At 35.4% G+C, this 19379-nt stretch overlaps 1 protein-coding gene and 1 long non-coding RNA gene across 3 annotated transcripts in view; one reads left to right on the top strand and one right to left on the bottom strand.

Moving 5' to 3' along the window:
• Nucleotides 1-668: 668 nt before the first annotated feature.
• The window catches only part of NUDCD1 (NudC domain containing 1), a 91131-nt gene continuing 72420 nt past the window's right edge, over nucleotides 669-19379 (bottom strand). Inside the window, exons 9-10 of one of the 2 annotated variants that reach the window (XM_003903073.4) lie at nucleotides 4236-4395; nucleotides 669-1927 (exon numbers count right to left, since the gene is read on the bottom strand). In XM_003903073.4, the coding sequence (XP_003903122.2) occupies nucleotides 1635-1927; nucleotides 4236-4395 (453 nt within the window). In that variant the 3' untranslated portion in view covers nucleotides 669-1634. Of the gene's footprint in view, nucleotides 1928-4235; nucleotides 4396-12610; nucleotides 12674-19379 lie in introns of those variants that run through there. The other variant, XM_017962232.3, reaches the window with a different exon arrangement.
• LOC116276398 lies at nucleotides 6306-17792 on the top strand. The gene is made up of 3 exons (XR_004185901.1): nucleotides 6306-6401; nucleotides 17105-17186; nucleotides 17708-17792. It is a non-coding gene; the product is annotated as an uncharacterized LOC116276398 (long non-coding RNA).

A 19379-nucleotide genomic window follows, 5' to 3' on the forward strand; every position in this document is an offset into this window, starting at 1 on the left:
ACTTTCCCATAATAAAGATTTTTAATAATTCACTATTTAAATGGTCTTTTGTTTCATGAAGTTTTACAACAATACTAAAAAGTTCTGGAAATATTACTGTTTGGTTTTTGGTTACTATACAGTTTTCTATGTCTATGATCTCATGACGTTTGGTACCTAGTCTCTCTTTCCTAATACTAATAGAGTACTATTAGGACTCCAATTGTCAATACCAGTCCTCAGGACCTTTCCTAACTTTTTACCTAGCACCCCAATACTCTCTAGGAAACTGCATTCTGACAAAGGGTTTAGAACATGTATGTAATCCTCATCTCTTTTCCTCCTCTCCGTCTCTCAAACATTCATTCATTAAAATTTAGTTGAGTCAAATACTTGCCCAGACAGGCAAAAGATATGTTAGCAAAAATATTTTCTATCTTATATTTCTTATCTTAATCTTCTGCCTCTTAAATTAAGGTCTTAACTTCCTTATTAAAATATAAAATCCAACTTGAGGTTTATATAAGATACATACCTTGAAATGTTATAAAAAGTAATAAAACTTTCCAGGTACATACATACTAAAACAAACCTGGAAAGATAAGTTTGAAAAAACAAAATTTGTGGCAAAAAAGTGTAACATATAAACAGGATTATTTTGTTTAAATTGTTAGAAAAATAAAGAGAGCTACAAGGATAAATTATAATTTGTCCTTGTGTGGTAGATTGTTCCATCAGTGGCCCTCAATGAATCATACCACCCGCTATCTGCCAGCTTGTGTAGTCTCCTCATACTGATTCTAGACTTGGCCATGTGATTTGCTTTGTCCAATGGAACATTAGTAAATATGATAGATGTACAGGATCGATAAGCTCTTGCATATTGGAGCTTGCTCTCTTAGGATGTTTTCTCTACTATGGAAAGAACACCCGTCTAGCCTTCTGGAGGCTGAGAGGCCCTGTAAAGCAGAGACAGCCAACTCACTAAATTGTGAAAAATAATAAATGTCCTTGTTTTAAACCACTGAGTTTTGGTGTGGTTTGTTTCACAGTGATGGATAATGTGAAATCTTATCTCTCTCTGTCTATGTCTGTGGCAGAGCAACTGGCTGAAAGTTACATAAAGCTGTACTTAATTTGAAAATAATAATTGAAGTCTCTCAATAAACTTAAAAAATATTAGGACTGCTGTCCTCTAACATTTCTCCCTCCATGTAGACTCAGTTATTCAATCCATTTAAATACATATGTACAATACTCAACATTTAACTATTATCCTGTACATTTTATAGGTACAGACTATAGCAACTTATCAATGAACAGAGTACACAATAAATGTTTTTATTTTTAAACACTGAATTGTACATCTTTCATATAAAACATGAGATTCTAGCCTATTTAAAAAGTATACTTGCTAGTACTATCTTTACTTTTTTTTTTTTTACAGAAACCAATGTTCTCTAAATCTGCAGTTTCATTCCATAGCTTTAGAGAATCATAATTTCTTGAATATATTTCCAATGTTATTTAAAAAATAAAAAATCATACAAGATATATTTAGCACATTAAAACTTAAGAGGTTATAGTATATTGTCCAGACCTCCACGTACCACTGAAAACTTTTCCAGTACAAAGAAGCCAATATGTTAGAATAATTAATTCTCTGTATTGACTTTTATTAAAAAGAGGTTTCTGGTAGTAAGAACAAATAATCTCTCATTTGTTGCCTGAAATCCTAAAATAGGATCATTGGTTTCCAGGCTTGCTACTTGCTGCTTAGCAACCTGTCCTACTTGCCTGCCTTCCTTTCTGTTGTAAAGTACAGTGGACATGGGAGCAGGCTGACGATAGATGAATACTCGACGAAGGCACTCACAAAGGGCTGCATAGGAGTAATTTGGAGCACAGGCAAAAAATTTTTTGTCTCTCTTTGATGCTTGGACATAGCCTGCCAAGAATATGAGACAAACAAAAGAAAACCTATATATTAAACAGAAGGGGAAAAATCATGATTTCACATTTAATATTTTGCAATGTTTATTACAAATTAAAATGCCCAAGTAAAATATATACCGTAAGGTATAAAATTCTGAATCATTAATGATTAGCCACAATCAGTCTCTCCCAACTGGTACAAAAATACAACTTTAATTCTTAAGGAACAAAACAGATATGGCTTCCTCTCTTCAAGAAAAGCATAATATAGTTTCATTTAATTTCCATGAATAATTCGAACACTAAAATTCTAAAATCTAAAACACTAACTACATGACAAATATCTTTAAGTGCCAATTTAATATTTAGCTTCATGAATTACAGATATGGCATCACAGAATCATTTTTTTCCTCTTAAATAAATTGGAAAATGTGTATAGGATACCATCATAAAGTTATTTTAGGTTTCTGTTCATAATGTATCCCTGAATGTACTAGTATTCGTGATGCATTCTCTTATTATCCCTAAAATGTTAGTGATATTTTTACACAACAATACCAACACTGTAACCGGATTCTGTTGTACTTTCAGCCCCAGAAGTAGAATGTTGACCACTATAACCTAAAAAATAATTTCAAGTCTCTAAACTGAAAAAATCCTTAATCTTAATTCATGTACACATTTAAAAAGTATCTTTTTGGATTAAAACAACATTTATGTTCCGAAATATAAATTATGATTTTCAGATTGTGACATGGTTAGTACATGTTAGGTATTTAAGATCATGTAAAATAAAAATATAGGCCGGTCGCAGTGGTTCACGCCTGTAATTCCAGCACTTTGGGAGGCCGAGACGGGCGGATCATGAGGTCAGGAGATCAAGACCATCCTGGCTAACATGGTGAAACCCCGTCTCTACTAAAAATACAAAAAAAAATTAGCCGGGCGTGGTGGCACGCACCTCTAGTCCCAGCTACTTGGGAGGATGAGGCAGGAGAATGGCGTGAACCCGGCGGCGAAGCTTGCAGTGAGCGCAGATCACGCCACTGCACTCCAGTCTGGGCGACAGAGCGAGACTCCGACTTAAAAAAAAAAAAAAAGAACACTAATTAAAATTGAGATCTCATCAAACAATGAATAAGCAAAGGAACTACTGAGCACATGCAGATCCGTATTGTTTTTAATTAAGCAGGGTTTGAAGTGGGAAAAGTGAAGATTTAGATACCTATTTAAATAGTTTAAAGTAGCTATCCAGGCTAACCTTGACAGAATAATGTATATATTTCAAGAGTACATATCTAATGTAACGTTGATTTAACTTAGAATTAAGCATAGACTTCCTCTATAATAGGGGATCTGGGGATACAAATAGAAGATCTGAGCATCTAAAGATAATATGATAGAGCTTTCTTCTGACTAAAGTATAGATAATTAAAAAATAGCATTATAATAGGGAGGCTAAAAATTATATGGTTAAATTAGTCAACCAAACTTTGTACTTCAGGTCATAAAAATCCATTTGGTGTCTGAACCAGTTTAGCAGCCTATATTATTAACTATAAGAGATAATTAATAAATTTCTTCTATTATTAGGGTTGTGCATATATAGCCATCAAAATACATACTTTCACTTCTTGCTGCCAGTTTAAAATAACCTTTCAATAAAGCAATAACTGTGGCTAATTCACATAAAAAATTTCTGTCACACAATACTAATGCATTTTGACAAAAAATCAATGATTGCATCCATCTACAATTAAGTAGTTTAAACATTTTCAAGCCCTAATTTTAAAACTGATTTTTTTCCTTTTATCCTACCAAATAAATTTAATTTCTGCTTATCACCGCTTTCCATAAGTGTTTTCATTATAATGGCTCTCTTTTGTCTTAATTTTGACAAAAGATGTCTCCTAATGTGCATTATACCTTAGGGGAATTCTATGATGTTTTTGAAGATTACTCTGAAGAAACTTGAATACAAGTTCCATGTAGGGTATTATCAAGCTCCTTGTTCAGACTCCAGTATCATATGGCTTACAGAATTAGAAAAAGCAAATGACTTATTAGAATAATTCAAATGGTTAGATAACCACTTTCATTTCTGTCTTGATCTTCTGTATAAGCATAAAAACAGATTAGTCTAAATGTTCCAACAGTGCTAACACTCATCCGCTAGTACAAGAAAACAAATCATAGCACAAATCAATCTAAATGTAATCAGGACAGCTCAAATTAAAAAGAAAAAAAAAGGAATGAACTTTAAATGAATGATGACTGTAGTTTTGATTTCATGGAAAATGTCAAAGAGTTTGCTTTATACCTAAAGCATTGAAAGTTGCGATGTGCTCCCACATATCATCTTGTTTGCTGGAGTGTGGTTGCCAGAGTAGGGCATCAACATCATGGCGTAAACAGAAGCAGGGCATTTCTTTAGGATCCACTATGACAGAGAAAAGGTACTGGTTGCTTCCAAGATTCACCTAAAAAGTGATTTAAAAAAATTTTTTTTTACCCAACAACACATTAATAATACAACAATAACAATGGCAGAGGCTGACAGCCAGCATTAAGTGTCAGCAACTGTTTCATACTTTTTATATACTTAATCTGATTGACTCCTCATAATATCCCTGAGATAAATTTGCTACTGTTACGTTCATTTTAAAGCTGAGGAAAGTGATGCACAAAGCATTTAGGTAACTTGTCGATGATCAGCCTGGCAATAAGTCATAGAGCTGAAATTTGGATCCAGAGTCTAATATGTTCTTAATCACCATGCGATATACTACCTCTTACCTGTTAGTAAATAGTTTAAAACATGATATAAAGCAGGGGTCCCCAGTCACTGAGCCGCAGACTGGTACCAGCCAGTGGCCTTTTAGGAACTGGGCCACACAGCAGGAGATGAGCAGCAGGCAAGGGAGCATTACAGCCTGAGCCCCACCTCCTGTCAGATCAGCAGCAGAATTAGATTCTCATAGCAGCGTGAACACTATTGTGAAATGCACATGCAAGGGATCTAGGCTGTGTGCTCCCTATGAGAATCTAACTAATACCTGATGATCTGAGGTGGAACAGTTTCATCCTGAAACCATCCACCAAGCTCCCACAGGCCCATGGAAAAACTGTCTTCCACAAAACTGGTCCCTGGTGCCAAAAAGGTTGGAGACTGCTGATATAAAGCACCAATTTTATAAGCAGACTATTTTTAAACCATAGAATATAGAAGTTTACTAATGCTTACTTGTAATAATCACTAGGAATAATGACACTACCAGAATTTATGAGCACACTCTACATGCCAGGCATTTTATAAATATTAATCTTCTCAACAACACACAAGGCTATTATTATCTTCATTTAAGGGATGAAAGAACAGGCTTGGAGAGCTTGAGTAACTTGTCCTAGGCTAAAGAGAAATATCACAATGCTGGAATTCACACTCACATCTGTTTATAAATTATTTACTTTAACATATTGCTTAAGGTATCAATGTCAATATGTCAATAATGTCAACATTTGTTATTGTAACACATAATTGTTATTGCAATATTGATGCCTACAGAAATTCATTTTAATACAAAATTATCAAATTGAAACTTACTGAATTTCATTTATAGAATTACTTTTTCTAAATGAAGATATGTTGTAAGGATAGTCTTCTTTATGAGAAATGTTATCATCAGAGTTGAAAATATGAAACAGAGTATCAACGAAAATCACATCAAATGTAGAAAATATAAAATACGTGCAGTATTTAATAAATACTGAATTGATTCTACGAGTTTGCGAGCATACTGGAGAACAGTAAAATGTTGGGTTAAAGTAAGAAGTGGAGACCTGACCTGAATTCAATAGGGAAAGCTGTGAAGTGGCTCTCCAGCAAGAGGACCTATTATTGGTAAAGCTGTGACAACACAAGCTACTGGTCACAGGAGAATACAGTGTCAGAGCAACCCACCTTCTGCTCCCCCAGCAACGTCAGGGAAATAGGGCTTTTGAGTAGAGCCAGTGCTAGCTCTCTACAAAGCAAGGGGAGAAGGCCAGCACACAGAGACCATAGACTATTTCTTTTCCCTCCTTACTCCTGATGATCAGTGGATAAAAGAGGTTTATTTTCAGAGTCACCACTACCTAACTGGGCTTTTATTATTATAAGGTTTGATGGACCTTACACTGCTTCAGCTCTCTTCCCTGTACCCCAACTCTGATAGTCTATTTTTTTTTAACCAAGGGCTTTCACAGAAGAAAAACAACAGCTAAAATAAAAGTCAAAATAATATTTTCACAAAAACACATCTACTTTCATGAGCCAAGTGCCTAAAGAATGTACTGAATATTATGAGGATTGATATAACTGAATGATTTCTGGTCCATCCATACTTGAAGAGACAGCAGTGAGAAAAGAACAGAGGACCTTGAGCCACCAAGTGAAAGGTGACCACCACGGGAGATCAATCATGAAAATAAGAGGATGAGAATGAAGGTAGGTGCCTTATTATGAGTCCCTCACTCTGACTTAGATATCTGTTTCTTCACTTCAGCAGCCACTTACTTTACACATATTTCCATTATGACGATTGTGTCAAGTGTTGTTAATTATGAAACTAGCAATTTCATACAGTTTGTCTTTGCCATACCTTTGACATGGCATTCTGTTTGGACTCCTTGTATTTTTTAACCTGATAAGATTCCCACTTATCCTCTAAGACTCAATTCAACCATCAGTTGCTCCCAGAATTCTCCCACTCTCATGGTTATATGAGCTGCTTTAATTCTGAGAACCCCAGCATCATATATGTTACTTCTATCAAATTACTAATCATATTAGATGAATATTTTTGCATACCACCTGTGGCAGGCTGAATAATGTCCTCCAAAGATGTCCACATCTAAACCCCTTGGAACCTGTGAACAAGTTACCTATGGCAAAAGGGACTTTGTAGATGTGATTAAGTTCAAGGTCCTGGGATGGAGAGATTATCCTGGAATATGTGGGTGGGCTCAATGTATTAAAAAGCGTTCTTAGGGAGGGAGGAGGGCCACAGACACAGAAGGTGAGATAACAACAAAATCAAGGGGATACACAGAGATTATAAGATGATATACTGCTGGTTTTGGTCATGGAGGATGGGGCCATAAGCCAAGTAATGGAGGCAGCCTCCAGAAGTTAGAAAAGGCAAGGAAATGGATTCTCCCCTAGAGCCTCCAGAATGAATGTAGTCCCTACAAATCATTTTAGGACTTCTGACCTCCCAAACTGTAAGAGAATAAATCTGTGTTGTTTTCAACCACTAAACTTGTAGCAATCTGTTGCAGCAACATCAGCAACCTAACATACCACCCATCTCACAACGCTAATTCTTCTTGAGAATTAGAAGTCTGCCTTTTTTTCCTCATATTGTAGAGAAATTTTTTTTTAATGAATGTTATGTAAAAAGTGATTATTTTTGTAATATCTTCACCAAGGCTAATCTATCTTTAGATTTGGGACTTATCTATTTTACAGTTAGAATAACTGGCTGAAGATTTTGTAAGGCAAAAATCTCATAATTAGGTTCTTAACCTAACAGAGGGTAATTAGGGTCAAGAGCTTCTAGATTTTAAGTACATAGTTCTCTGTGCCTTTTAGTTCTCACTTCCAGAAATCTTAGTTTCTCAACAATTTCCCCCTATACCTTTCCAATGTTTGAAAAAAAAAAAAAAGTCCAAATTGCCTTAAATGGCATTTTGAAAGCTTTTCAACAACTGACCCCAGCATACTTTTCAATATTCACTATTACTTTCCTTAAAACATAACATTTAGGAAAACTGGATCGCAATTTACAAAACTGTCTTCCCTATTTCCCCATTCCTTTATTCATGTTTTTTTTAATAACCCGTTGCATATCCTGTCCATTATATACGTTATGCCATATGTGAATGGCATCTTCTCCTCCAAGTTTTCCCTAATGCTAATAAAAAGAAATCATGTATTGCAACTAGTTATTTATACCTTTCCCATAGAGTCTGTCTCTTCATTTCACTTATATGCTCTTTGAAGATGATAGCTATCACTTTGGGTAGGATATTTAAACCATTTTTTCACCCTATAAATACGGTAATAATAATACTCACTTCACAATTGTTATGATGAGTAAACAATATATTTCAAAGCTTGGCACTTAGAAAGAACTTAATAAGTGTTCACGTTGATTATTACCTGTCTAGGAAAGCCCTTAATAAGTATTAATGTTAATTATTACCCTTCCAGCATTCTTAAAATATTTTGTTTTGTATATTAATGGCATTTCAAATTTTAAGAATGAGATGAGTAACACTAACAGGAAAGCATAGCAGCTTTCAAGCAATATTCCTGTAGCTCACAGTTCTTATACAATTTTATGTCTCAGAAATGTGTAAACAGCTATAAAAATAACATACAGTTATTCCGACTTAATCCCAGCATATTGGAGACAAATTTCTATACTCTTGCACCATTTCAAAAATGAGAAATACAGAATTCATTGTTCTACTCGTCATTTTGTCATATAAACTCTATTTTTATCAGTGGTTACAAATGTATGCTTATTGCTTTCAATTTTGTATCTTCCTATAATGCATATATTCCTCAGTAAATGGATCTGCCCCTGAAAAGGGACAAAGTCATGGTTCAAATAAGATTTGGATTTTTAACATATACTCAAAACCAAGTACCTTAAAGTTTAAAATCCAAAGTAAACAAACTAGTCAATTTTTTGATGGCAGTAACTACATATAATTTACAGTGAGACACACGAATCCCATTAAAAAATGAGATATGTAAAGAATTGTTTTGTTTTTTTTTTTGTTTTGAGATGGGGTCTCACTCTGTCACCCAGGCTGGTGTCCAGTGGCACATTCATGGCTCACAGTAGCCTTGACCTCCTGGGCTCAAGCAATCCTCCAGCCCCAGCCTCCTGAGTAGCTGGGACTATAGGCACACACCACCACGCCCAGGTAATTTTTAAATTTTTTTTTTTGTAGAGATGAGAGGTCTCACCATGTTGCCCAGGTTGGTCCCGAACTCAACTCAAGCACTCCTCCTGCCTCAGCCTCCCAAAGTGCTAGTATTACAGGTGTGAGCCACTGGTGCCTGGCAAGAATTGTTGAATTCTTTACTTCTTTCTGTATGTAGTAAGAGACTATGTGATACTCACTTTACTTAATAAATTCTAGCTTCCCTATTTTTTACTTCAAAACTGAGTATTTCATACAGCTAAATAAAATAAAGATTATGCCACTGCCAGATGTTTGCTACTTCTTAAGTTGGACAGATGCCACAAAAGGAAAACAAGCTTACATTTCCGTTCAAAGAGTCCAAGCTAAGAGTGGATAAAGAAACTGAACATGAGCATTATTTTAAGACAATGCCTAAAAGGTGTTTGGTTTCATTTTTTTCATGGTGGTATCAGAATCTCTTGATAACTGTTTATGCCTTTCACTACTATTTCCTGCCTCATTGCCTGCCTGGGACTCCTAGCATGATGCTTAACAGGAGTACTGCGAGCAGACATCTTGGCCTGTTCCCAGTTGTTACAGAAGCCTTCAGTCTTTCACCATGAAGTATGGTGTTAACTCCTGGGTTTCTGATGAGGCAGTTTCTTTCAATTCCTAGTTTGCAGAGCATTTTTATCATAAACGAACGATTTTTTTTTCATATTCTTTTTCTGCAACTACTGGGATGATCAAATATTTTTCTTCAGTCTGTTGATATGGTGAATTATACTGATTGATGATATTTGAATAACAAAATCAGCTTTGAGTTCCCAGAATAAACCCTACCTGGTCATAATGTAACTTTCCTTTTTACTTATTGGTGGATTTATTAAGAATTTTTGTGTCTGTATTCATGGAGGATATTAGTTTTTTTTTCTTCCTGTTTTCACATCTTTTAATGTCTTTGGTATCAGGGTAATGCTAGCCTCATAAAATAAGTTGGAAAGTGTTCCTTTCTAACTTTCTAGAAGTTTGTAGAGAATTGGTATTGTTTCTTCATTTGGTAAAATAAACCAGGGAAGTCATCTGGGGCTGGAGATTTCTTTGTTGGAAAGTTTTTAAAAATAAATTTAATCTTCTTCAACAGATATGACTAATAAGGTCTCACCTCTTTCTTTCTTTTTTTTTTTTTTCTGAGATGGAGTCTTGCTGTGTTGCCCAGGCTGGAGTGCAGTGGCACAATCTCAGCTCACTGCAACCTCCGCCTCCCAGGTTCAAGCAATTCTCTGCCTCAGCCTCCTGAGTAGCTGGGATTACAGGTGCCCACCACCATGCCTGGCTAATTTTTGTATTTGTAGTAGAGACGGGGTTTCACCATCTTGGCCAGGCTGGTTTTGAACCCCAGATCTCGTGATCCACCCACTTCGGCCTCCCCTGGGATTACAGGCATGAGCCACCGCACTTGGCTAAGTCTCAACTATTTCTTAAGTGAACTTCAGTAATTTTGCAGTTTAAAAAATTTGTTCCATATAAATTGTCAAATACATGGAAATGCAGTTGTTCGTAAGACTTCATGGGTTACCCTTTAGTGTCTTTAGGATCTCTGTTGACATTCTAAGTGCTATTCCTGACATTGATACTTTGTGTTTTCGTTTTCCTCAGTCTGGCTAGAGACTTATCAATCTTGATCTTTTCAGAGGACTAGCTTTTAGTTTATTAGTTTTCTCTATTATTTCCTGCTTTCAATTTCACTGGTTCCCACTTTTATCCTTACAGTGTCCTTCCTTCTGCTTGCTTTAGATTTAGTTTGCTCTTCTTTTTCTAGTTTCTTAATGTGAAAGCTTAAACTACTAAATTGGGGCACTTTTTTCTTTTCTAGTATAACATGTAATGCTGTAAATATCCCCCTAAGCTTTAGCTGTACTCCACGTGTGTCACGTTTCATCTTCATTCAATACAAAATACGTTTTAACTTTCTGAGTTCCACTATAATTCATAGGTTACTCAGTTTTGCTTGAGTACTTTCCTCAATGGTATTGTTCCATCCCAAGCTTTAGGCCTTCACTGTGCATGTTCACCTCAGAGACAGTCTATGCTCTTAGTCCCTCTCTAGTGGTAGGCTGTGGTTACTTGTTGCTTGATGTGCTTCCTAGCCTGACGGTGAGGGGGATGTGGGTTGGGGAGTCAAGGAAAAGCATTCTCTGCTGTCTGGTTCAGCCTCAGTACTCTGTGACCTCAGTTTCAGGGTTTGAGCTTTTTCAGTGATACTGCCCTCCCCCAGTGGTAGGAGACTTCTAATAACCAGGATGATTTTCTGCCCCTCGTCAAGGCATGGAGATGGTGTTTTGAGGTTTTTATCTTTTCCTCTAGCTGCAATGGGTCTTCTTCTGAACCCTTGGGAAGCTAAGATTTGATGCTTTTCCCTCAGCAGCTTAGGCTGCTGATACTTACAAAAAACAGTGTAGGCAAGACTTCATACTTTTCCCATAGCAGAGAACACTCCCCTCTAATCCAATTGTGAACCAGCAAGATAGCTTTCTCTAATGTCCTTCCCTGTTCCAGTCTTTTTTGTTAGCACCTGGTCAAGGTCCATAAAGAAGATCCTGTAAGTGTGAGCAACATCCCTCATGTATGTGAATGCCAGCTGACTGTTACGGGTCACACCACGTCTCTGGCAATCTGTTAGCTGAATCCTTCTTACCCACTTACATGGCAGTCCTCCTGTCTCCCTTCAATGTTCAGGTGAACCAGTGTCCCTATCTCATCCCTCTTTGACGGCACTTACTTTTCCTTAGATTTTAAGCTGTTGGCTGCCCTGTAAGCTCAGCTTTCTGATGAGTCTTTAAAAAGTTACGATTTCATAGATAATCCAGCATTATTTTATTACAATGGGCATGACAATCTTTCCAACTTTCTACATTCTAGGCAAAAGCAGGAATTTCCTTGATCACTATTTATTAACTTGCCTAAAAGGCCTAGGATTTCAACTTATAATCAACAGACTGGTGACAATTCAATGTCTACAAGAGGTTCCAAATATACAAGTAGCCAACCCATGTACTATAGGAACCCACTTCCCTGGTTTCTGCTAACAGAATCAAGGGTTGGTATCTAATCCACAGTTAACCATCTTTAATCCACTGATTTATAAAATGGCTATGATGAAGCGTTTTCTCATACTGGATGGTGGTTACACAAAACAATAAAGTCCTCTTGATCAGGAAGTTTAAATACCAAAAAATAAACAATTCAAGCTAAGAAGACAGGCAGACGACATAGCTAGGGAGTACAGTAAGCAGAAACCATGATAAGATGTAGAAAGGAAGGGAGCGATCAATAAGTAGAAGTATGCTCAGTAGAAGCAAATGCAGAAGATGGCAATGTGATCATAATGGCACAGAACTGACTTAGAGAACAAGTTGATTATCAAGAGGCAAGTAGATCGCCTGGTCATCAGAACTTGTGCTATTTTCTAAACAATGTTTCACATTTCCTTTAGGCCTGACTTGCCAGTGCATTTGTTTCCTAAATGACCTTAGCTATCCATGAGATCTGAAGAGATTGTTTCCACTGTTCCTCATAGGCTCCATACATGCTCACATTGTGACTTGAGATAACCAAAGGTTTTCTCTGTTGCCTGCAACCTCTACAAGTTTAGGTAACAGGAATTCTTCCAAAACAAAAGGAAAGTACAGTTAAGATTAAAAAGTAAAGAGACTAAAATAACTAGTTTTGCTAAGTGAATTAAGTGAATTAAAATGAAGTGTGATAAAAAGCACAAAGTATACTTACTGTATAATCCTATAGACACAGAAAATACCAATATGAGAAAAAGAAAAAAACATATGAAGAACAAAAAGATATTGCATCATAATTTGAAGTGGATAAAACAGGGGAAATAAAACATTATCCATTATCTAGCATGCGCCATTACCTGGAAGAAAAAAGTACAAGATGTTCAGAAGGTTCCTGAGTCAAGAACAGGTGAAACAAAACCCATTTTTCACTAGAGAACTATATATTCTGACTGTGAACAAAATTCCATCGAGTTTACAACTTGGTAGCCAAGAGTAAAACAGGACAGCAAACAAGAAAGAAAACGATGGTTGCTTTGGGTACATGCACTGCCAGAGGTGAGATGAAGCAGCCAATAGCTTATGAGCAGTGGAAACAAACACAAGACATTTTTTTAAATGAAGTAGGTAAAGATTCCCATTTAATTCAAATACCTCTAATGGTAATTACCTAGAAATACACAGTGTGGTAATTAATGTTCATCCTGATGATATGTAACCATCAACAAAATGTTACTTTCTCTTCAGAATGCTTTATGTAAGATGTTGGGCAAATAATACATTTTAGTAAGACTTCAAGGGGAAAAAGAAGGCTTCAAATATTTTTGGTATTTGAACGGAAAAAAATAACATTTAGGCAATTTACTCATTTGGAAAATTCATTTCTTGTTAATACCAACTAAACATCTTACTGCATGAAAAAGAAAAACAGCTCTGAACTCCATAAATCCTTTGGGCAATAAAATATACTTCCACATTTCTTCTCTTATGTTTACTATAGAAAAGGTCATATTTACCTTTGAATTACCTTTAGAGTAAATATTAGAGTAAAATATTCTCTAGGGAAAATTTGACATGTATTTCAAATAGTCAATTCATTGTCTTATTATTCTCTTTGTAGAACACTTAGCAATTAAAGACTTCTGAAGATTAAATGTCAAAGTGAAGACATTTAGACGACTTTTAATCACTTCTAATACCAAATTAAATTAAAAAATAATATTAATAAAAATGTTTTATCCACTCAGAAATAAAGTGTGTATTAGGATACCAGATTAAAACTTTAATTTCAAATTCATATTCTGTACATAGAATAAATTGTTAGAATTATTTACTGTGTTCTTACTATGCATGAAGTATTTAGCTGATCTGTATTTACTACCTTATTTAATCTTCGTTACCTGAGAATTAAGAATATGATCCCATTTAACAGAAGAGGAAACTCAAACTTGAGAGGTTCAGAGATTTAAGTCAAGAAGCTAACAACTGGTAGCTAGAATTTAAATTCAGATGTATTTCCAAACTCGTTCTTCACCACCACCTGCATGTTCTCACAAAGTCCATTTTAAAGCGACTATTAACCACCAGAGTGTGCATCCCTGGGTAGGCACTAGTTCAGATGTGGTAACTCACATACTATAAATATGCTTACAGTCTAGTTTCGTCAGTTAAGCTGTGTAGATAAGTTTTCTGTGTGTTTTGTGTATAAAATTGATGTCTAAAAAAATATGGAAAAGAAATCTTATAAAATCCTGGGTTGCATTTTTTTGTTTGAACACCCATTAAATTACCTATATACTTAAGTATCTCTTTACCTTGACTAGAGACTGAAGCATAGGAAGATGTCAGATCTTAGCTAAGTGGTATAAAATACAATTGGTGGAAATGCACTTAAATTTCTACTTTAAAAAGCCACAATAACTATTACTTAGAAATATTTTTTAAAACTGGTATTTTTCATTTTTTTTTGAAAATTATCAAATTAGGTCTCAACTATGATGTATCATAACATTTTACTGACTACTCCAGTGGAGGATACATATAAATGTTACCAGATAAAAGAAATACACAGATACATATAAGAAAATAGAAAGTTCCATACAGAAAAAAAGAGAAAAAAAGCAGGTGAGAAGATAGATAATGTGGTTGTGTTTTAATAGGGGACAGAAGACAATGTGAGCAGAGGTAAATAAAGAGAACAAGAGGAATAAAGGAAACAGTGAGAAAAGGTAGAACATTTCAGGCAGAGATAATAATAAATGCAAAGATTCTAAGAGAAAAGCATGTTTCAGTAGGTTTGAGGAACAGCATAATGGCCAGTGTAGCTAAAGAAAAGTGAACTAGTTGCCGGACGCTGTGACTCACACCTGTTATCCCAGCACTTGGGAGGTTGAAGTGGAAAGATCACTTGAAAGTTCAGGAGTTTGACACCAGCTTGGGCAACACAGTGAGACCCCATATCTACAAAAAATCCAAAAATGAGCTAGGCGTGGTGGGATGTGCCTGCGGTCCCAGCTACTCAGGAGGCTGGAAGTAGGAGGACTGCTTGAGTCTGGGAGGTCTAGGCTGCAGTGAGCATGCACTTCAGCCTTGGTGACACTTGTCTCAAAACACAAAGCAAAACACAATCCAGAAAAGCAAACTAGGAAAAAATGGTGAAAAATACGATAATCAGGACTGGATGGCAGTGTTCTTTTAAACTATGTCTCCATACTGGTAGCAAAATCAAGTTGGAAGATCAAGAACTGGATTTTCTATTTGATTTCATTAAAATACCACAGAAGAATATTAGAGTACATCTCATACAATAAGGATAGTACTGTTTTGTGAAACTTTTGCACCAGATGTGTGTGCATGTGTTGAGTCTCAATTAAACAAGTATCACATACAATGAGTCGCAGAAACTTGGAAGGCTCTTTGTAGACCATGGTAAGGATACTGAAAATTATCCTAAATGTAACACATAGGAAGCCTACTATAGGGAGAACAAGAATAGAGAAATTACATAATCTACTAAATCCTTTAAAAAGATTACTTTGATCTTCCTACAAAGTACTTATTAATTCAAAATGAAAGATAACTTTAGAGTATAGAGACCTGGTAGACACCACATAATCACATATTCTACCACAAGAGTAGGAAAAAAATGACACCAAATTCCTCCTAATGTGATACACTATAAGGAAAACATCTTTTATGTAGTATTCCTGACAAAACAAAAGCAACATCTGAACCTGATGAGGATATACAATCCAATTCAAAGATAATCTATAAAAAAGGTACAAAATAAACTAAAAAATGTTGGTTAACTTGCTATTCCAAATTACAGGAGATTAAAGACACACCATAACTAAGCACTTAAAAATTCAACACCTCTTCATGACAAAAAAATAAAACTCAGCAAACTAAGACGAAACATGACTCCTACTTAAATAACAACTCTAGAACTAATGTCATATTTAATGATAAACTACTCAATCTTTCTTCCTAAGATTATGAACAGGACAAGAATTCCTATTCTCACCAATGACATCTGCATTGTATCTAATATCCTAGCTAGTACAAAATGGTATAAGAAAAAGAAATAAAAGGTATGCAGATTGGAAAATAAGAAGTTACACTGTCTTTATTCGCAGATATTACCCTATACGTTGAAATCTTGGAGTATCTACAAAAAAGTGACTGGAAAAAGATAATTTATTGAAGTCACAATACAAAGTCAAGTAACACTGTTGCTACATAATACACAAAAATAAACTGGAAATTTAAAAAATACTCATTATATTACAATCCCAAAATACAAAATATTGGGATTAAATATCACACTGAAAACTTCAAAAGGCTACGAGGACACATTAAGGAAAATCTAAATAAATGAAGAGACAATGTTTATGGATCAGAAGATTCAATTATCATTAAAGTATCAATTCTCCTTAAGTTGACCTGCAGATCCAACACAATTCCAATTAAAAGCCCCATAGACATTTTTGTGCAAATTAAAAAGCTGATTGTAAAGTTTTTACAAGAATTAAACCTATTTAGGAAAACAAAAATCAAGACTAATACCATCTGAAAGGAAACTCCCTGTAACGCTACAGTAATCAAGCCAGTATAGTACTATCTACAGAAGGAATCAGCAAACTTAAGGGGTCAGACAGTAAATATTTCAGGCTTAAAGGTCATAGTCTTTGTTAAAATTATTAAACTCTATTGTTGTAGTCTGTAAGTAGCTATAGAGAGCATATAAATACATGTCTATGACTGAGTTCTAATAAAACTTTATTTATAAAAACAGGTACCTGGCCCACTGGGTCTTGCAGATAATGAATCATTTGTCAAACACATGTATTACAAATTCATTCCCCTCTCTGTGGCTTCTGTTTTAGTCTCATAATGACATATTTTTGAAAACCAGATGTTAAATTTGATCCAATTGCTCACTTTCTTTTTTTGGAGTTAGTGTTTTTACATGTCCTAATCAAGTAATCTTTGCCTACTCCAAGGCCACAAAGATGACTTTGTGTTTCCCTCTAAAAGCTTTATTAGTTTATTATTTCATGTTTATTATCATAGTTTATTATTTCGTATGCAGCCCATGTGTAACTGACTTTTGTATATGGTGTGATGTAAAAGTCAAAATACTTTTTTTCCCTTACAGATATCTAACAGATGCAGTGTCATTTGTTGAAAAGACCATCCTTTTCCCACTGCACTGCTATGTCACTCTTGTCACAAATAAGGTAACTGTATTCATGTGTCAGGTTTACTATTTATATTACTGCCAAATCCACAAAATGTATAGCAAATGATAATAATAATAAACAAACTGTATTTATTATCAACTATCTATCAATCCCTGCAGACAGGAACATAGAGACTTCATCTCATCTAGTGTGTGACGGGCAGTCTCCCTAGGAATAGGTTGGGGAAGAAACAAAAGTTGTATGTTGATAAAAATTCTTCCAACTGGGATAGTAATTTATGATAGCTGGTAAAAATTGGCTTTGCCCTTTAAGATTCTAGAAGGAAAATAATTAAATATCCTAGCTAAAACAAAAGCTTCTAGGAAGAGTATATTCCTGGAGAAAGGCTCAGTATGTATGAACACAGATTCTAAGAAAAAAACAAGTATCAGTTAAGAAAGCATTTCATTGCTATCCCAAGGAAAGAACTGAATTCTAGTGCACTGAGGGCTTGACACTGTACAGAATTTTAAGAATCAAAAAATACAAGATTTGTAACTACAATTACATCTTTTCAGAGGAGAATGAAAGGCAAAAAAGGAATTGAAGACTTCTGCAAACAAGTCCATCATAGATAATAATAACTGGCAACCAATAATTAACAACATTATTCATTATACTCTCACAATCCTGAAAGAAACTAAAATTCTCCAATAAAACTACACTCATTATGAGGTCAGCATTACTGTGATACCTGAACTTTAAGGTGCTGGGAGACAATTATCCTAAATACATTTTCTGCGTATCTTTGAAGCAGAGGCACGAAATATATTCTGGACTACTATTTCAAGGATGTCTGTAAAGCAAATAACGCAAATAACCTAGGAAGATACAGTATCTCTTTCTAAAGTAAAAAGCAGATTTGTTTAAAGTTCAGTAGAATAATGTCTCTTCTAAGCAAAGTACAGGAAGGCTTACTGGTCATCTCCATATTTCCCCGTGGAAATTGAGGATCAGGGAAGTGGTCCAAATGCTGATACTCTGGGTTAATGATACGGCTGTCAGTGATAAACTATCCTTTGTGCCTGACACAGGAGTCTCATGTCTTTTTACCAGCATCTATGAAACTGTGATAGGCTAACTTGTTAGCTTGCAAATAGGCTAAAAATCTCAGACCCACTGTCATTCTGGCGAAGAAGATGGAATGCTGACAGAGAAAGGGCTCTCTGGAGGAGAAAAATGAGAGCCTTATAGGTTGATTAACAACATTAAAGATGTGTCTATGGGATTATCTGGTTAATGAGGCAATAAATGTCCTTCACTTCATGGCCTATTAATGAGGAGCTGGAAAGGCAAGTTGAGTACTGGGAAGATGGCTGACAGCTGCCTGAATAGTGCCCTGGTTATTGCTAACTCTTATTCCAGAAGAAAGTACCTTCTCACTGATTTGGTAGTAGTACTTTAATTAAAGCATAATGTACTTTAATTTCTGTTTTGATATAAACTAAATATCACCATCTTTTTTTTTTTTTTAAAGATTTTCATAAGTTTCACTTTCTCGAAAACAGGGGCAACACAAATTTACCTTATTTAATAAGTTTCTTCTGGGCAAATCAAGTACTTGCTAATTCATACTTTTAATAGTTTACTATTCAAAAGATTTTTCCATATACTAAAAAGTAAACCTCAAAGAGTCACACAAAAGATTAGGACACAATAAAAATATCAAAAAACAGTATGAATATTTATCAGATTTTTATGAGGGCAATAATCTAAGTGCAAGAAGGCAAATATATAAACATTACTCAAAGATATAAACACTTAAGGCTGTCATTAAAGTGAGAAAAAGTAAGCAATATTAACCAAAAACAGTCAAAGTGAAATGTCCACAACAATTATGACCCAAAATCAAATCATATGCTATTTTTTCTTTTATTCGAGAGAAGGTCTCACTGTTATAGGTTGCCTAGGCTGGAGTGCAGGCACCATTATAGCTCACTGGAACCTCCAACTCCTGGGCTCAAGAGATCTTTGGGCCTCAGGCCCCCGAGTAGCTGGGACTAAATGTTTGCACCACCACGCCTGGCAAATTTTTTTTGTAGACAAGAGGTGGGGGTGGAGTCTCGCTATGTTGCCCAGGCTGGTTCTGACCTCCTGGCCTCAAGTGATCCTCCAGCCTTGGCCCCCTAAAGTCTGGGGTTATTGGCATGAGCCACTGTGCCTGGCCCATATGTTATTCAAACAGCTAAA

Source organism: Papio anubis, chromosome 8 (genome assembly GCF_008728515.1).
Source record: "Papio anubis isolate 15944 chromosome 8, Panubis1.0, whole genome shotgun sequence".
Taxonomy (NCBI): Eukaryota; Metazoa; Chordata; class Mammalia; order Primates; family Cercopithecidae; genus Papio; species Papio anubis.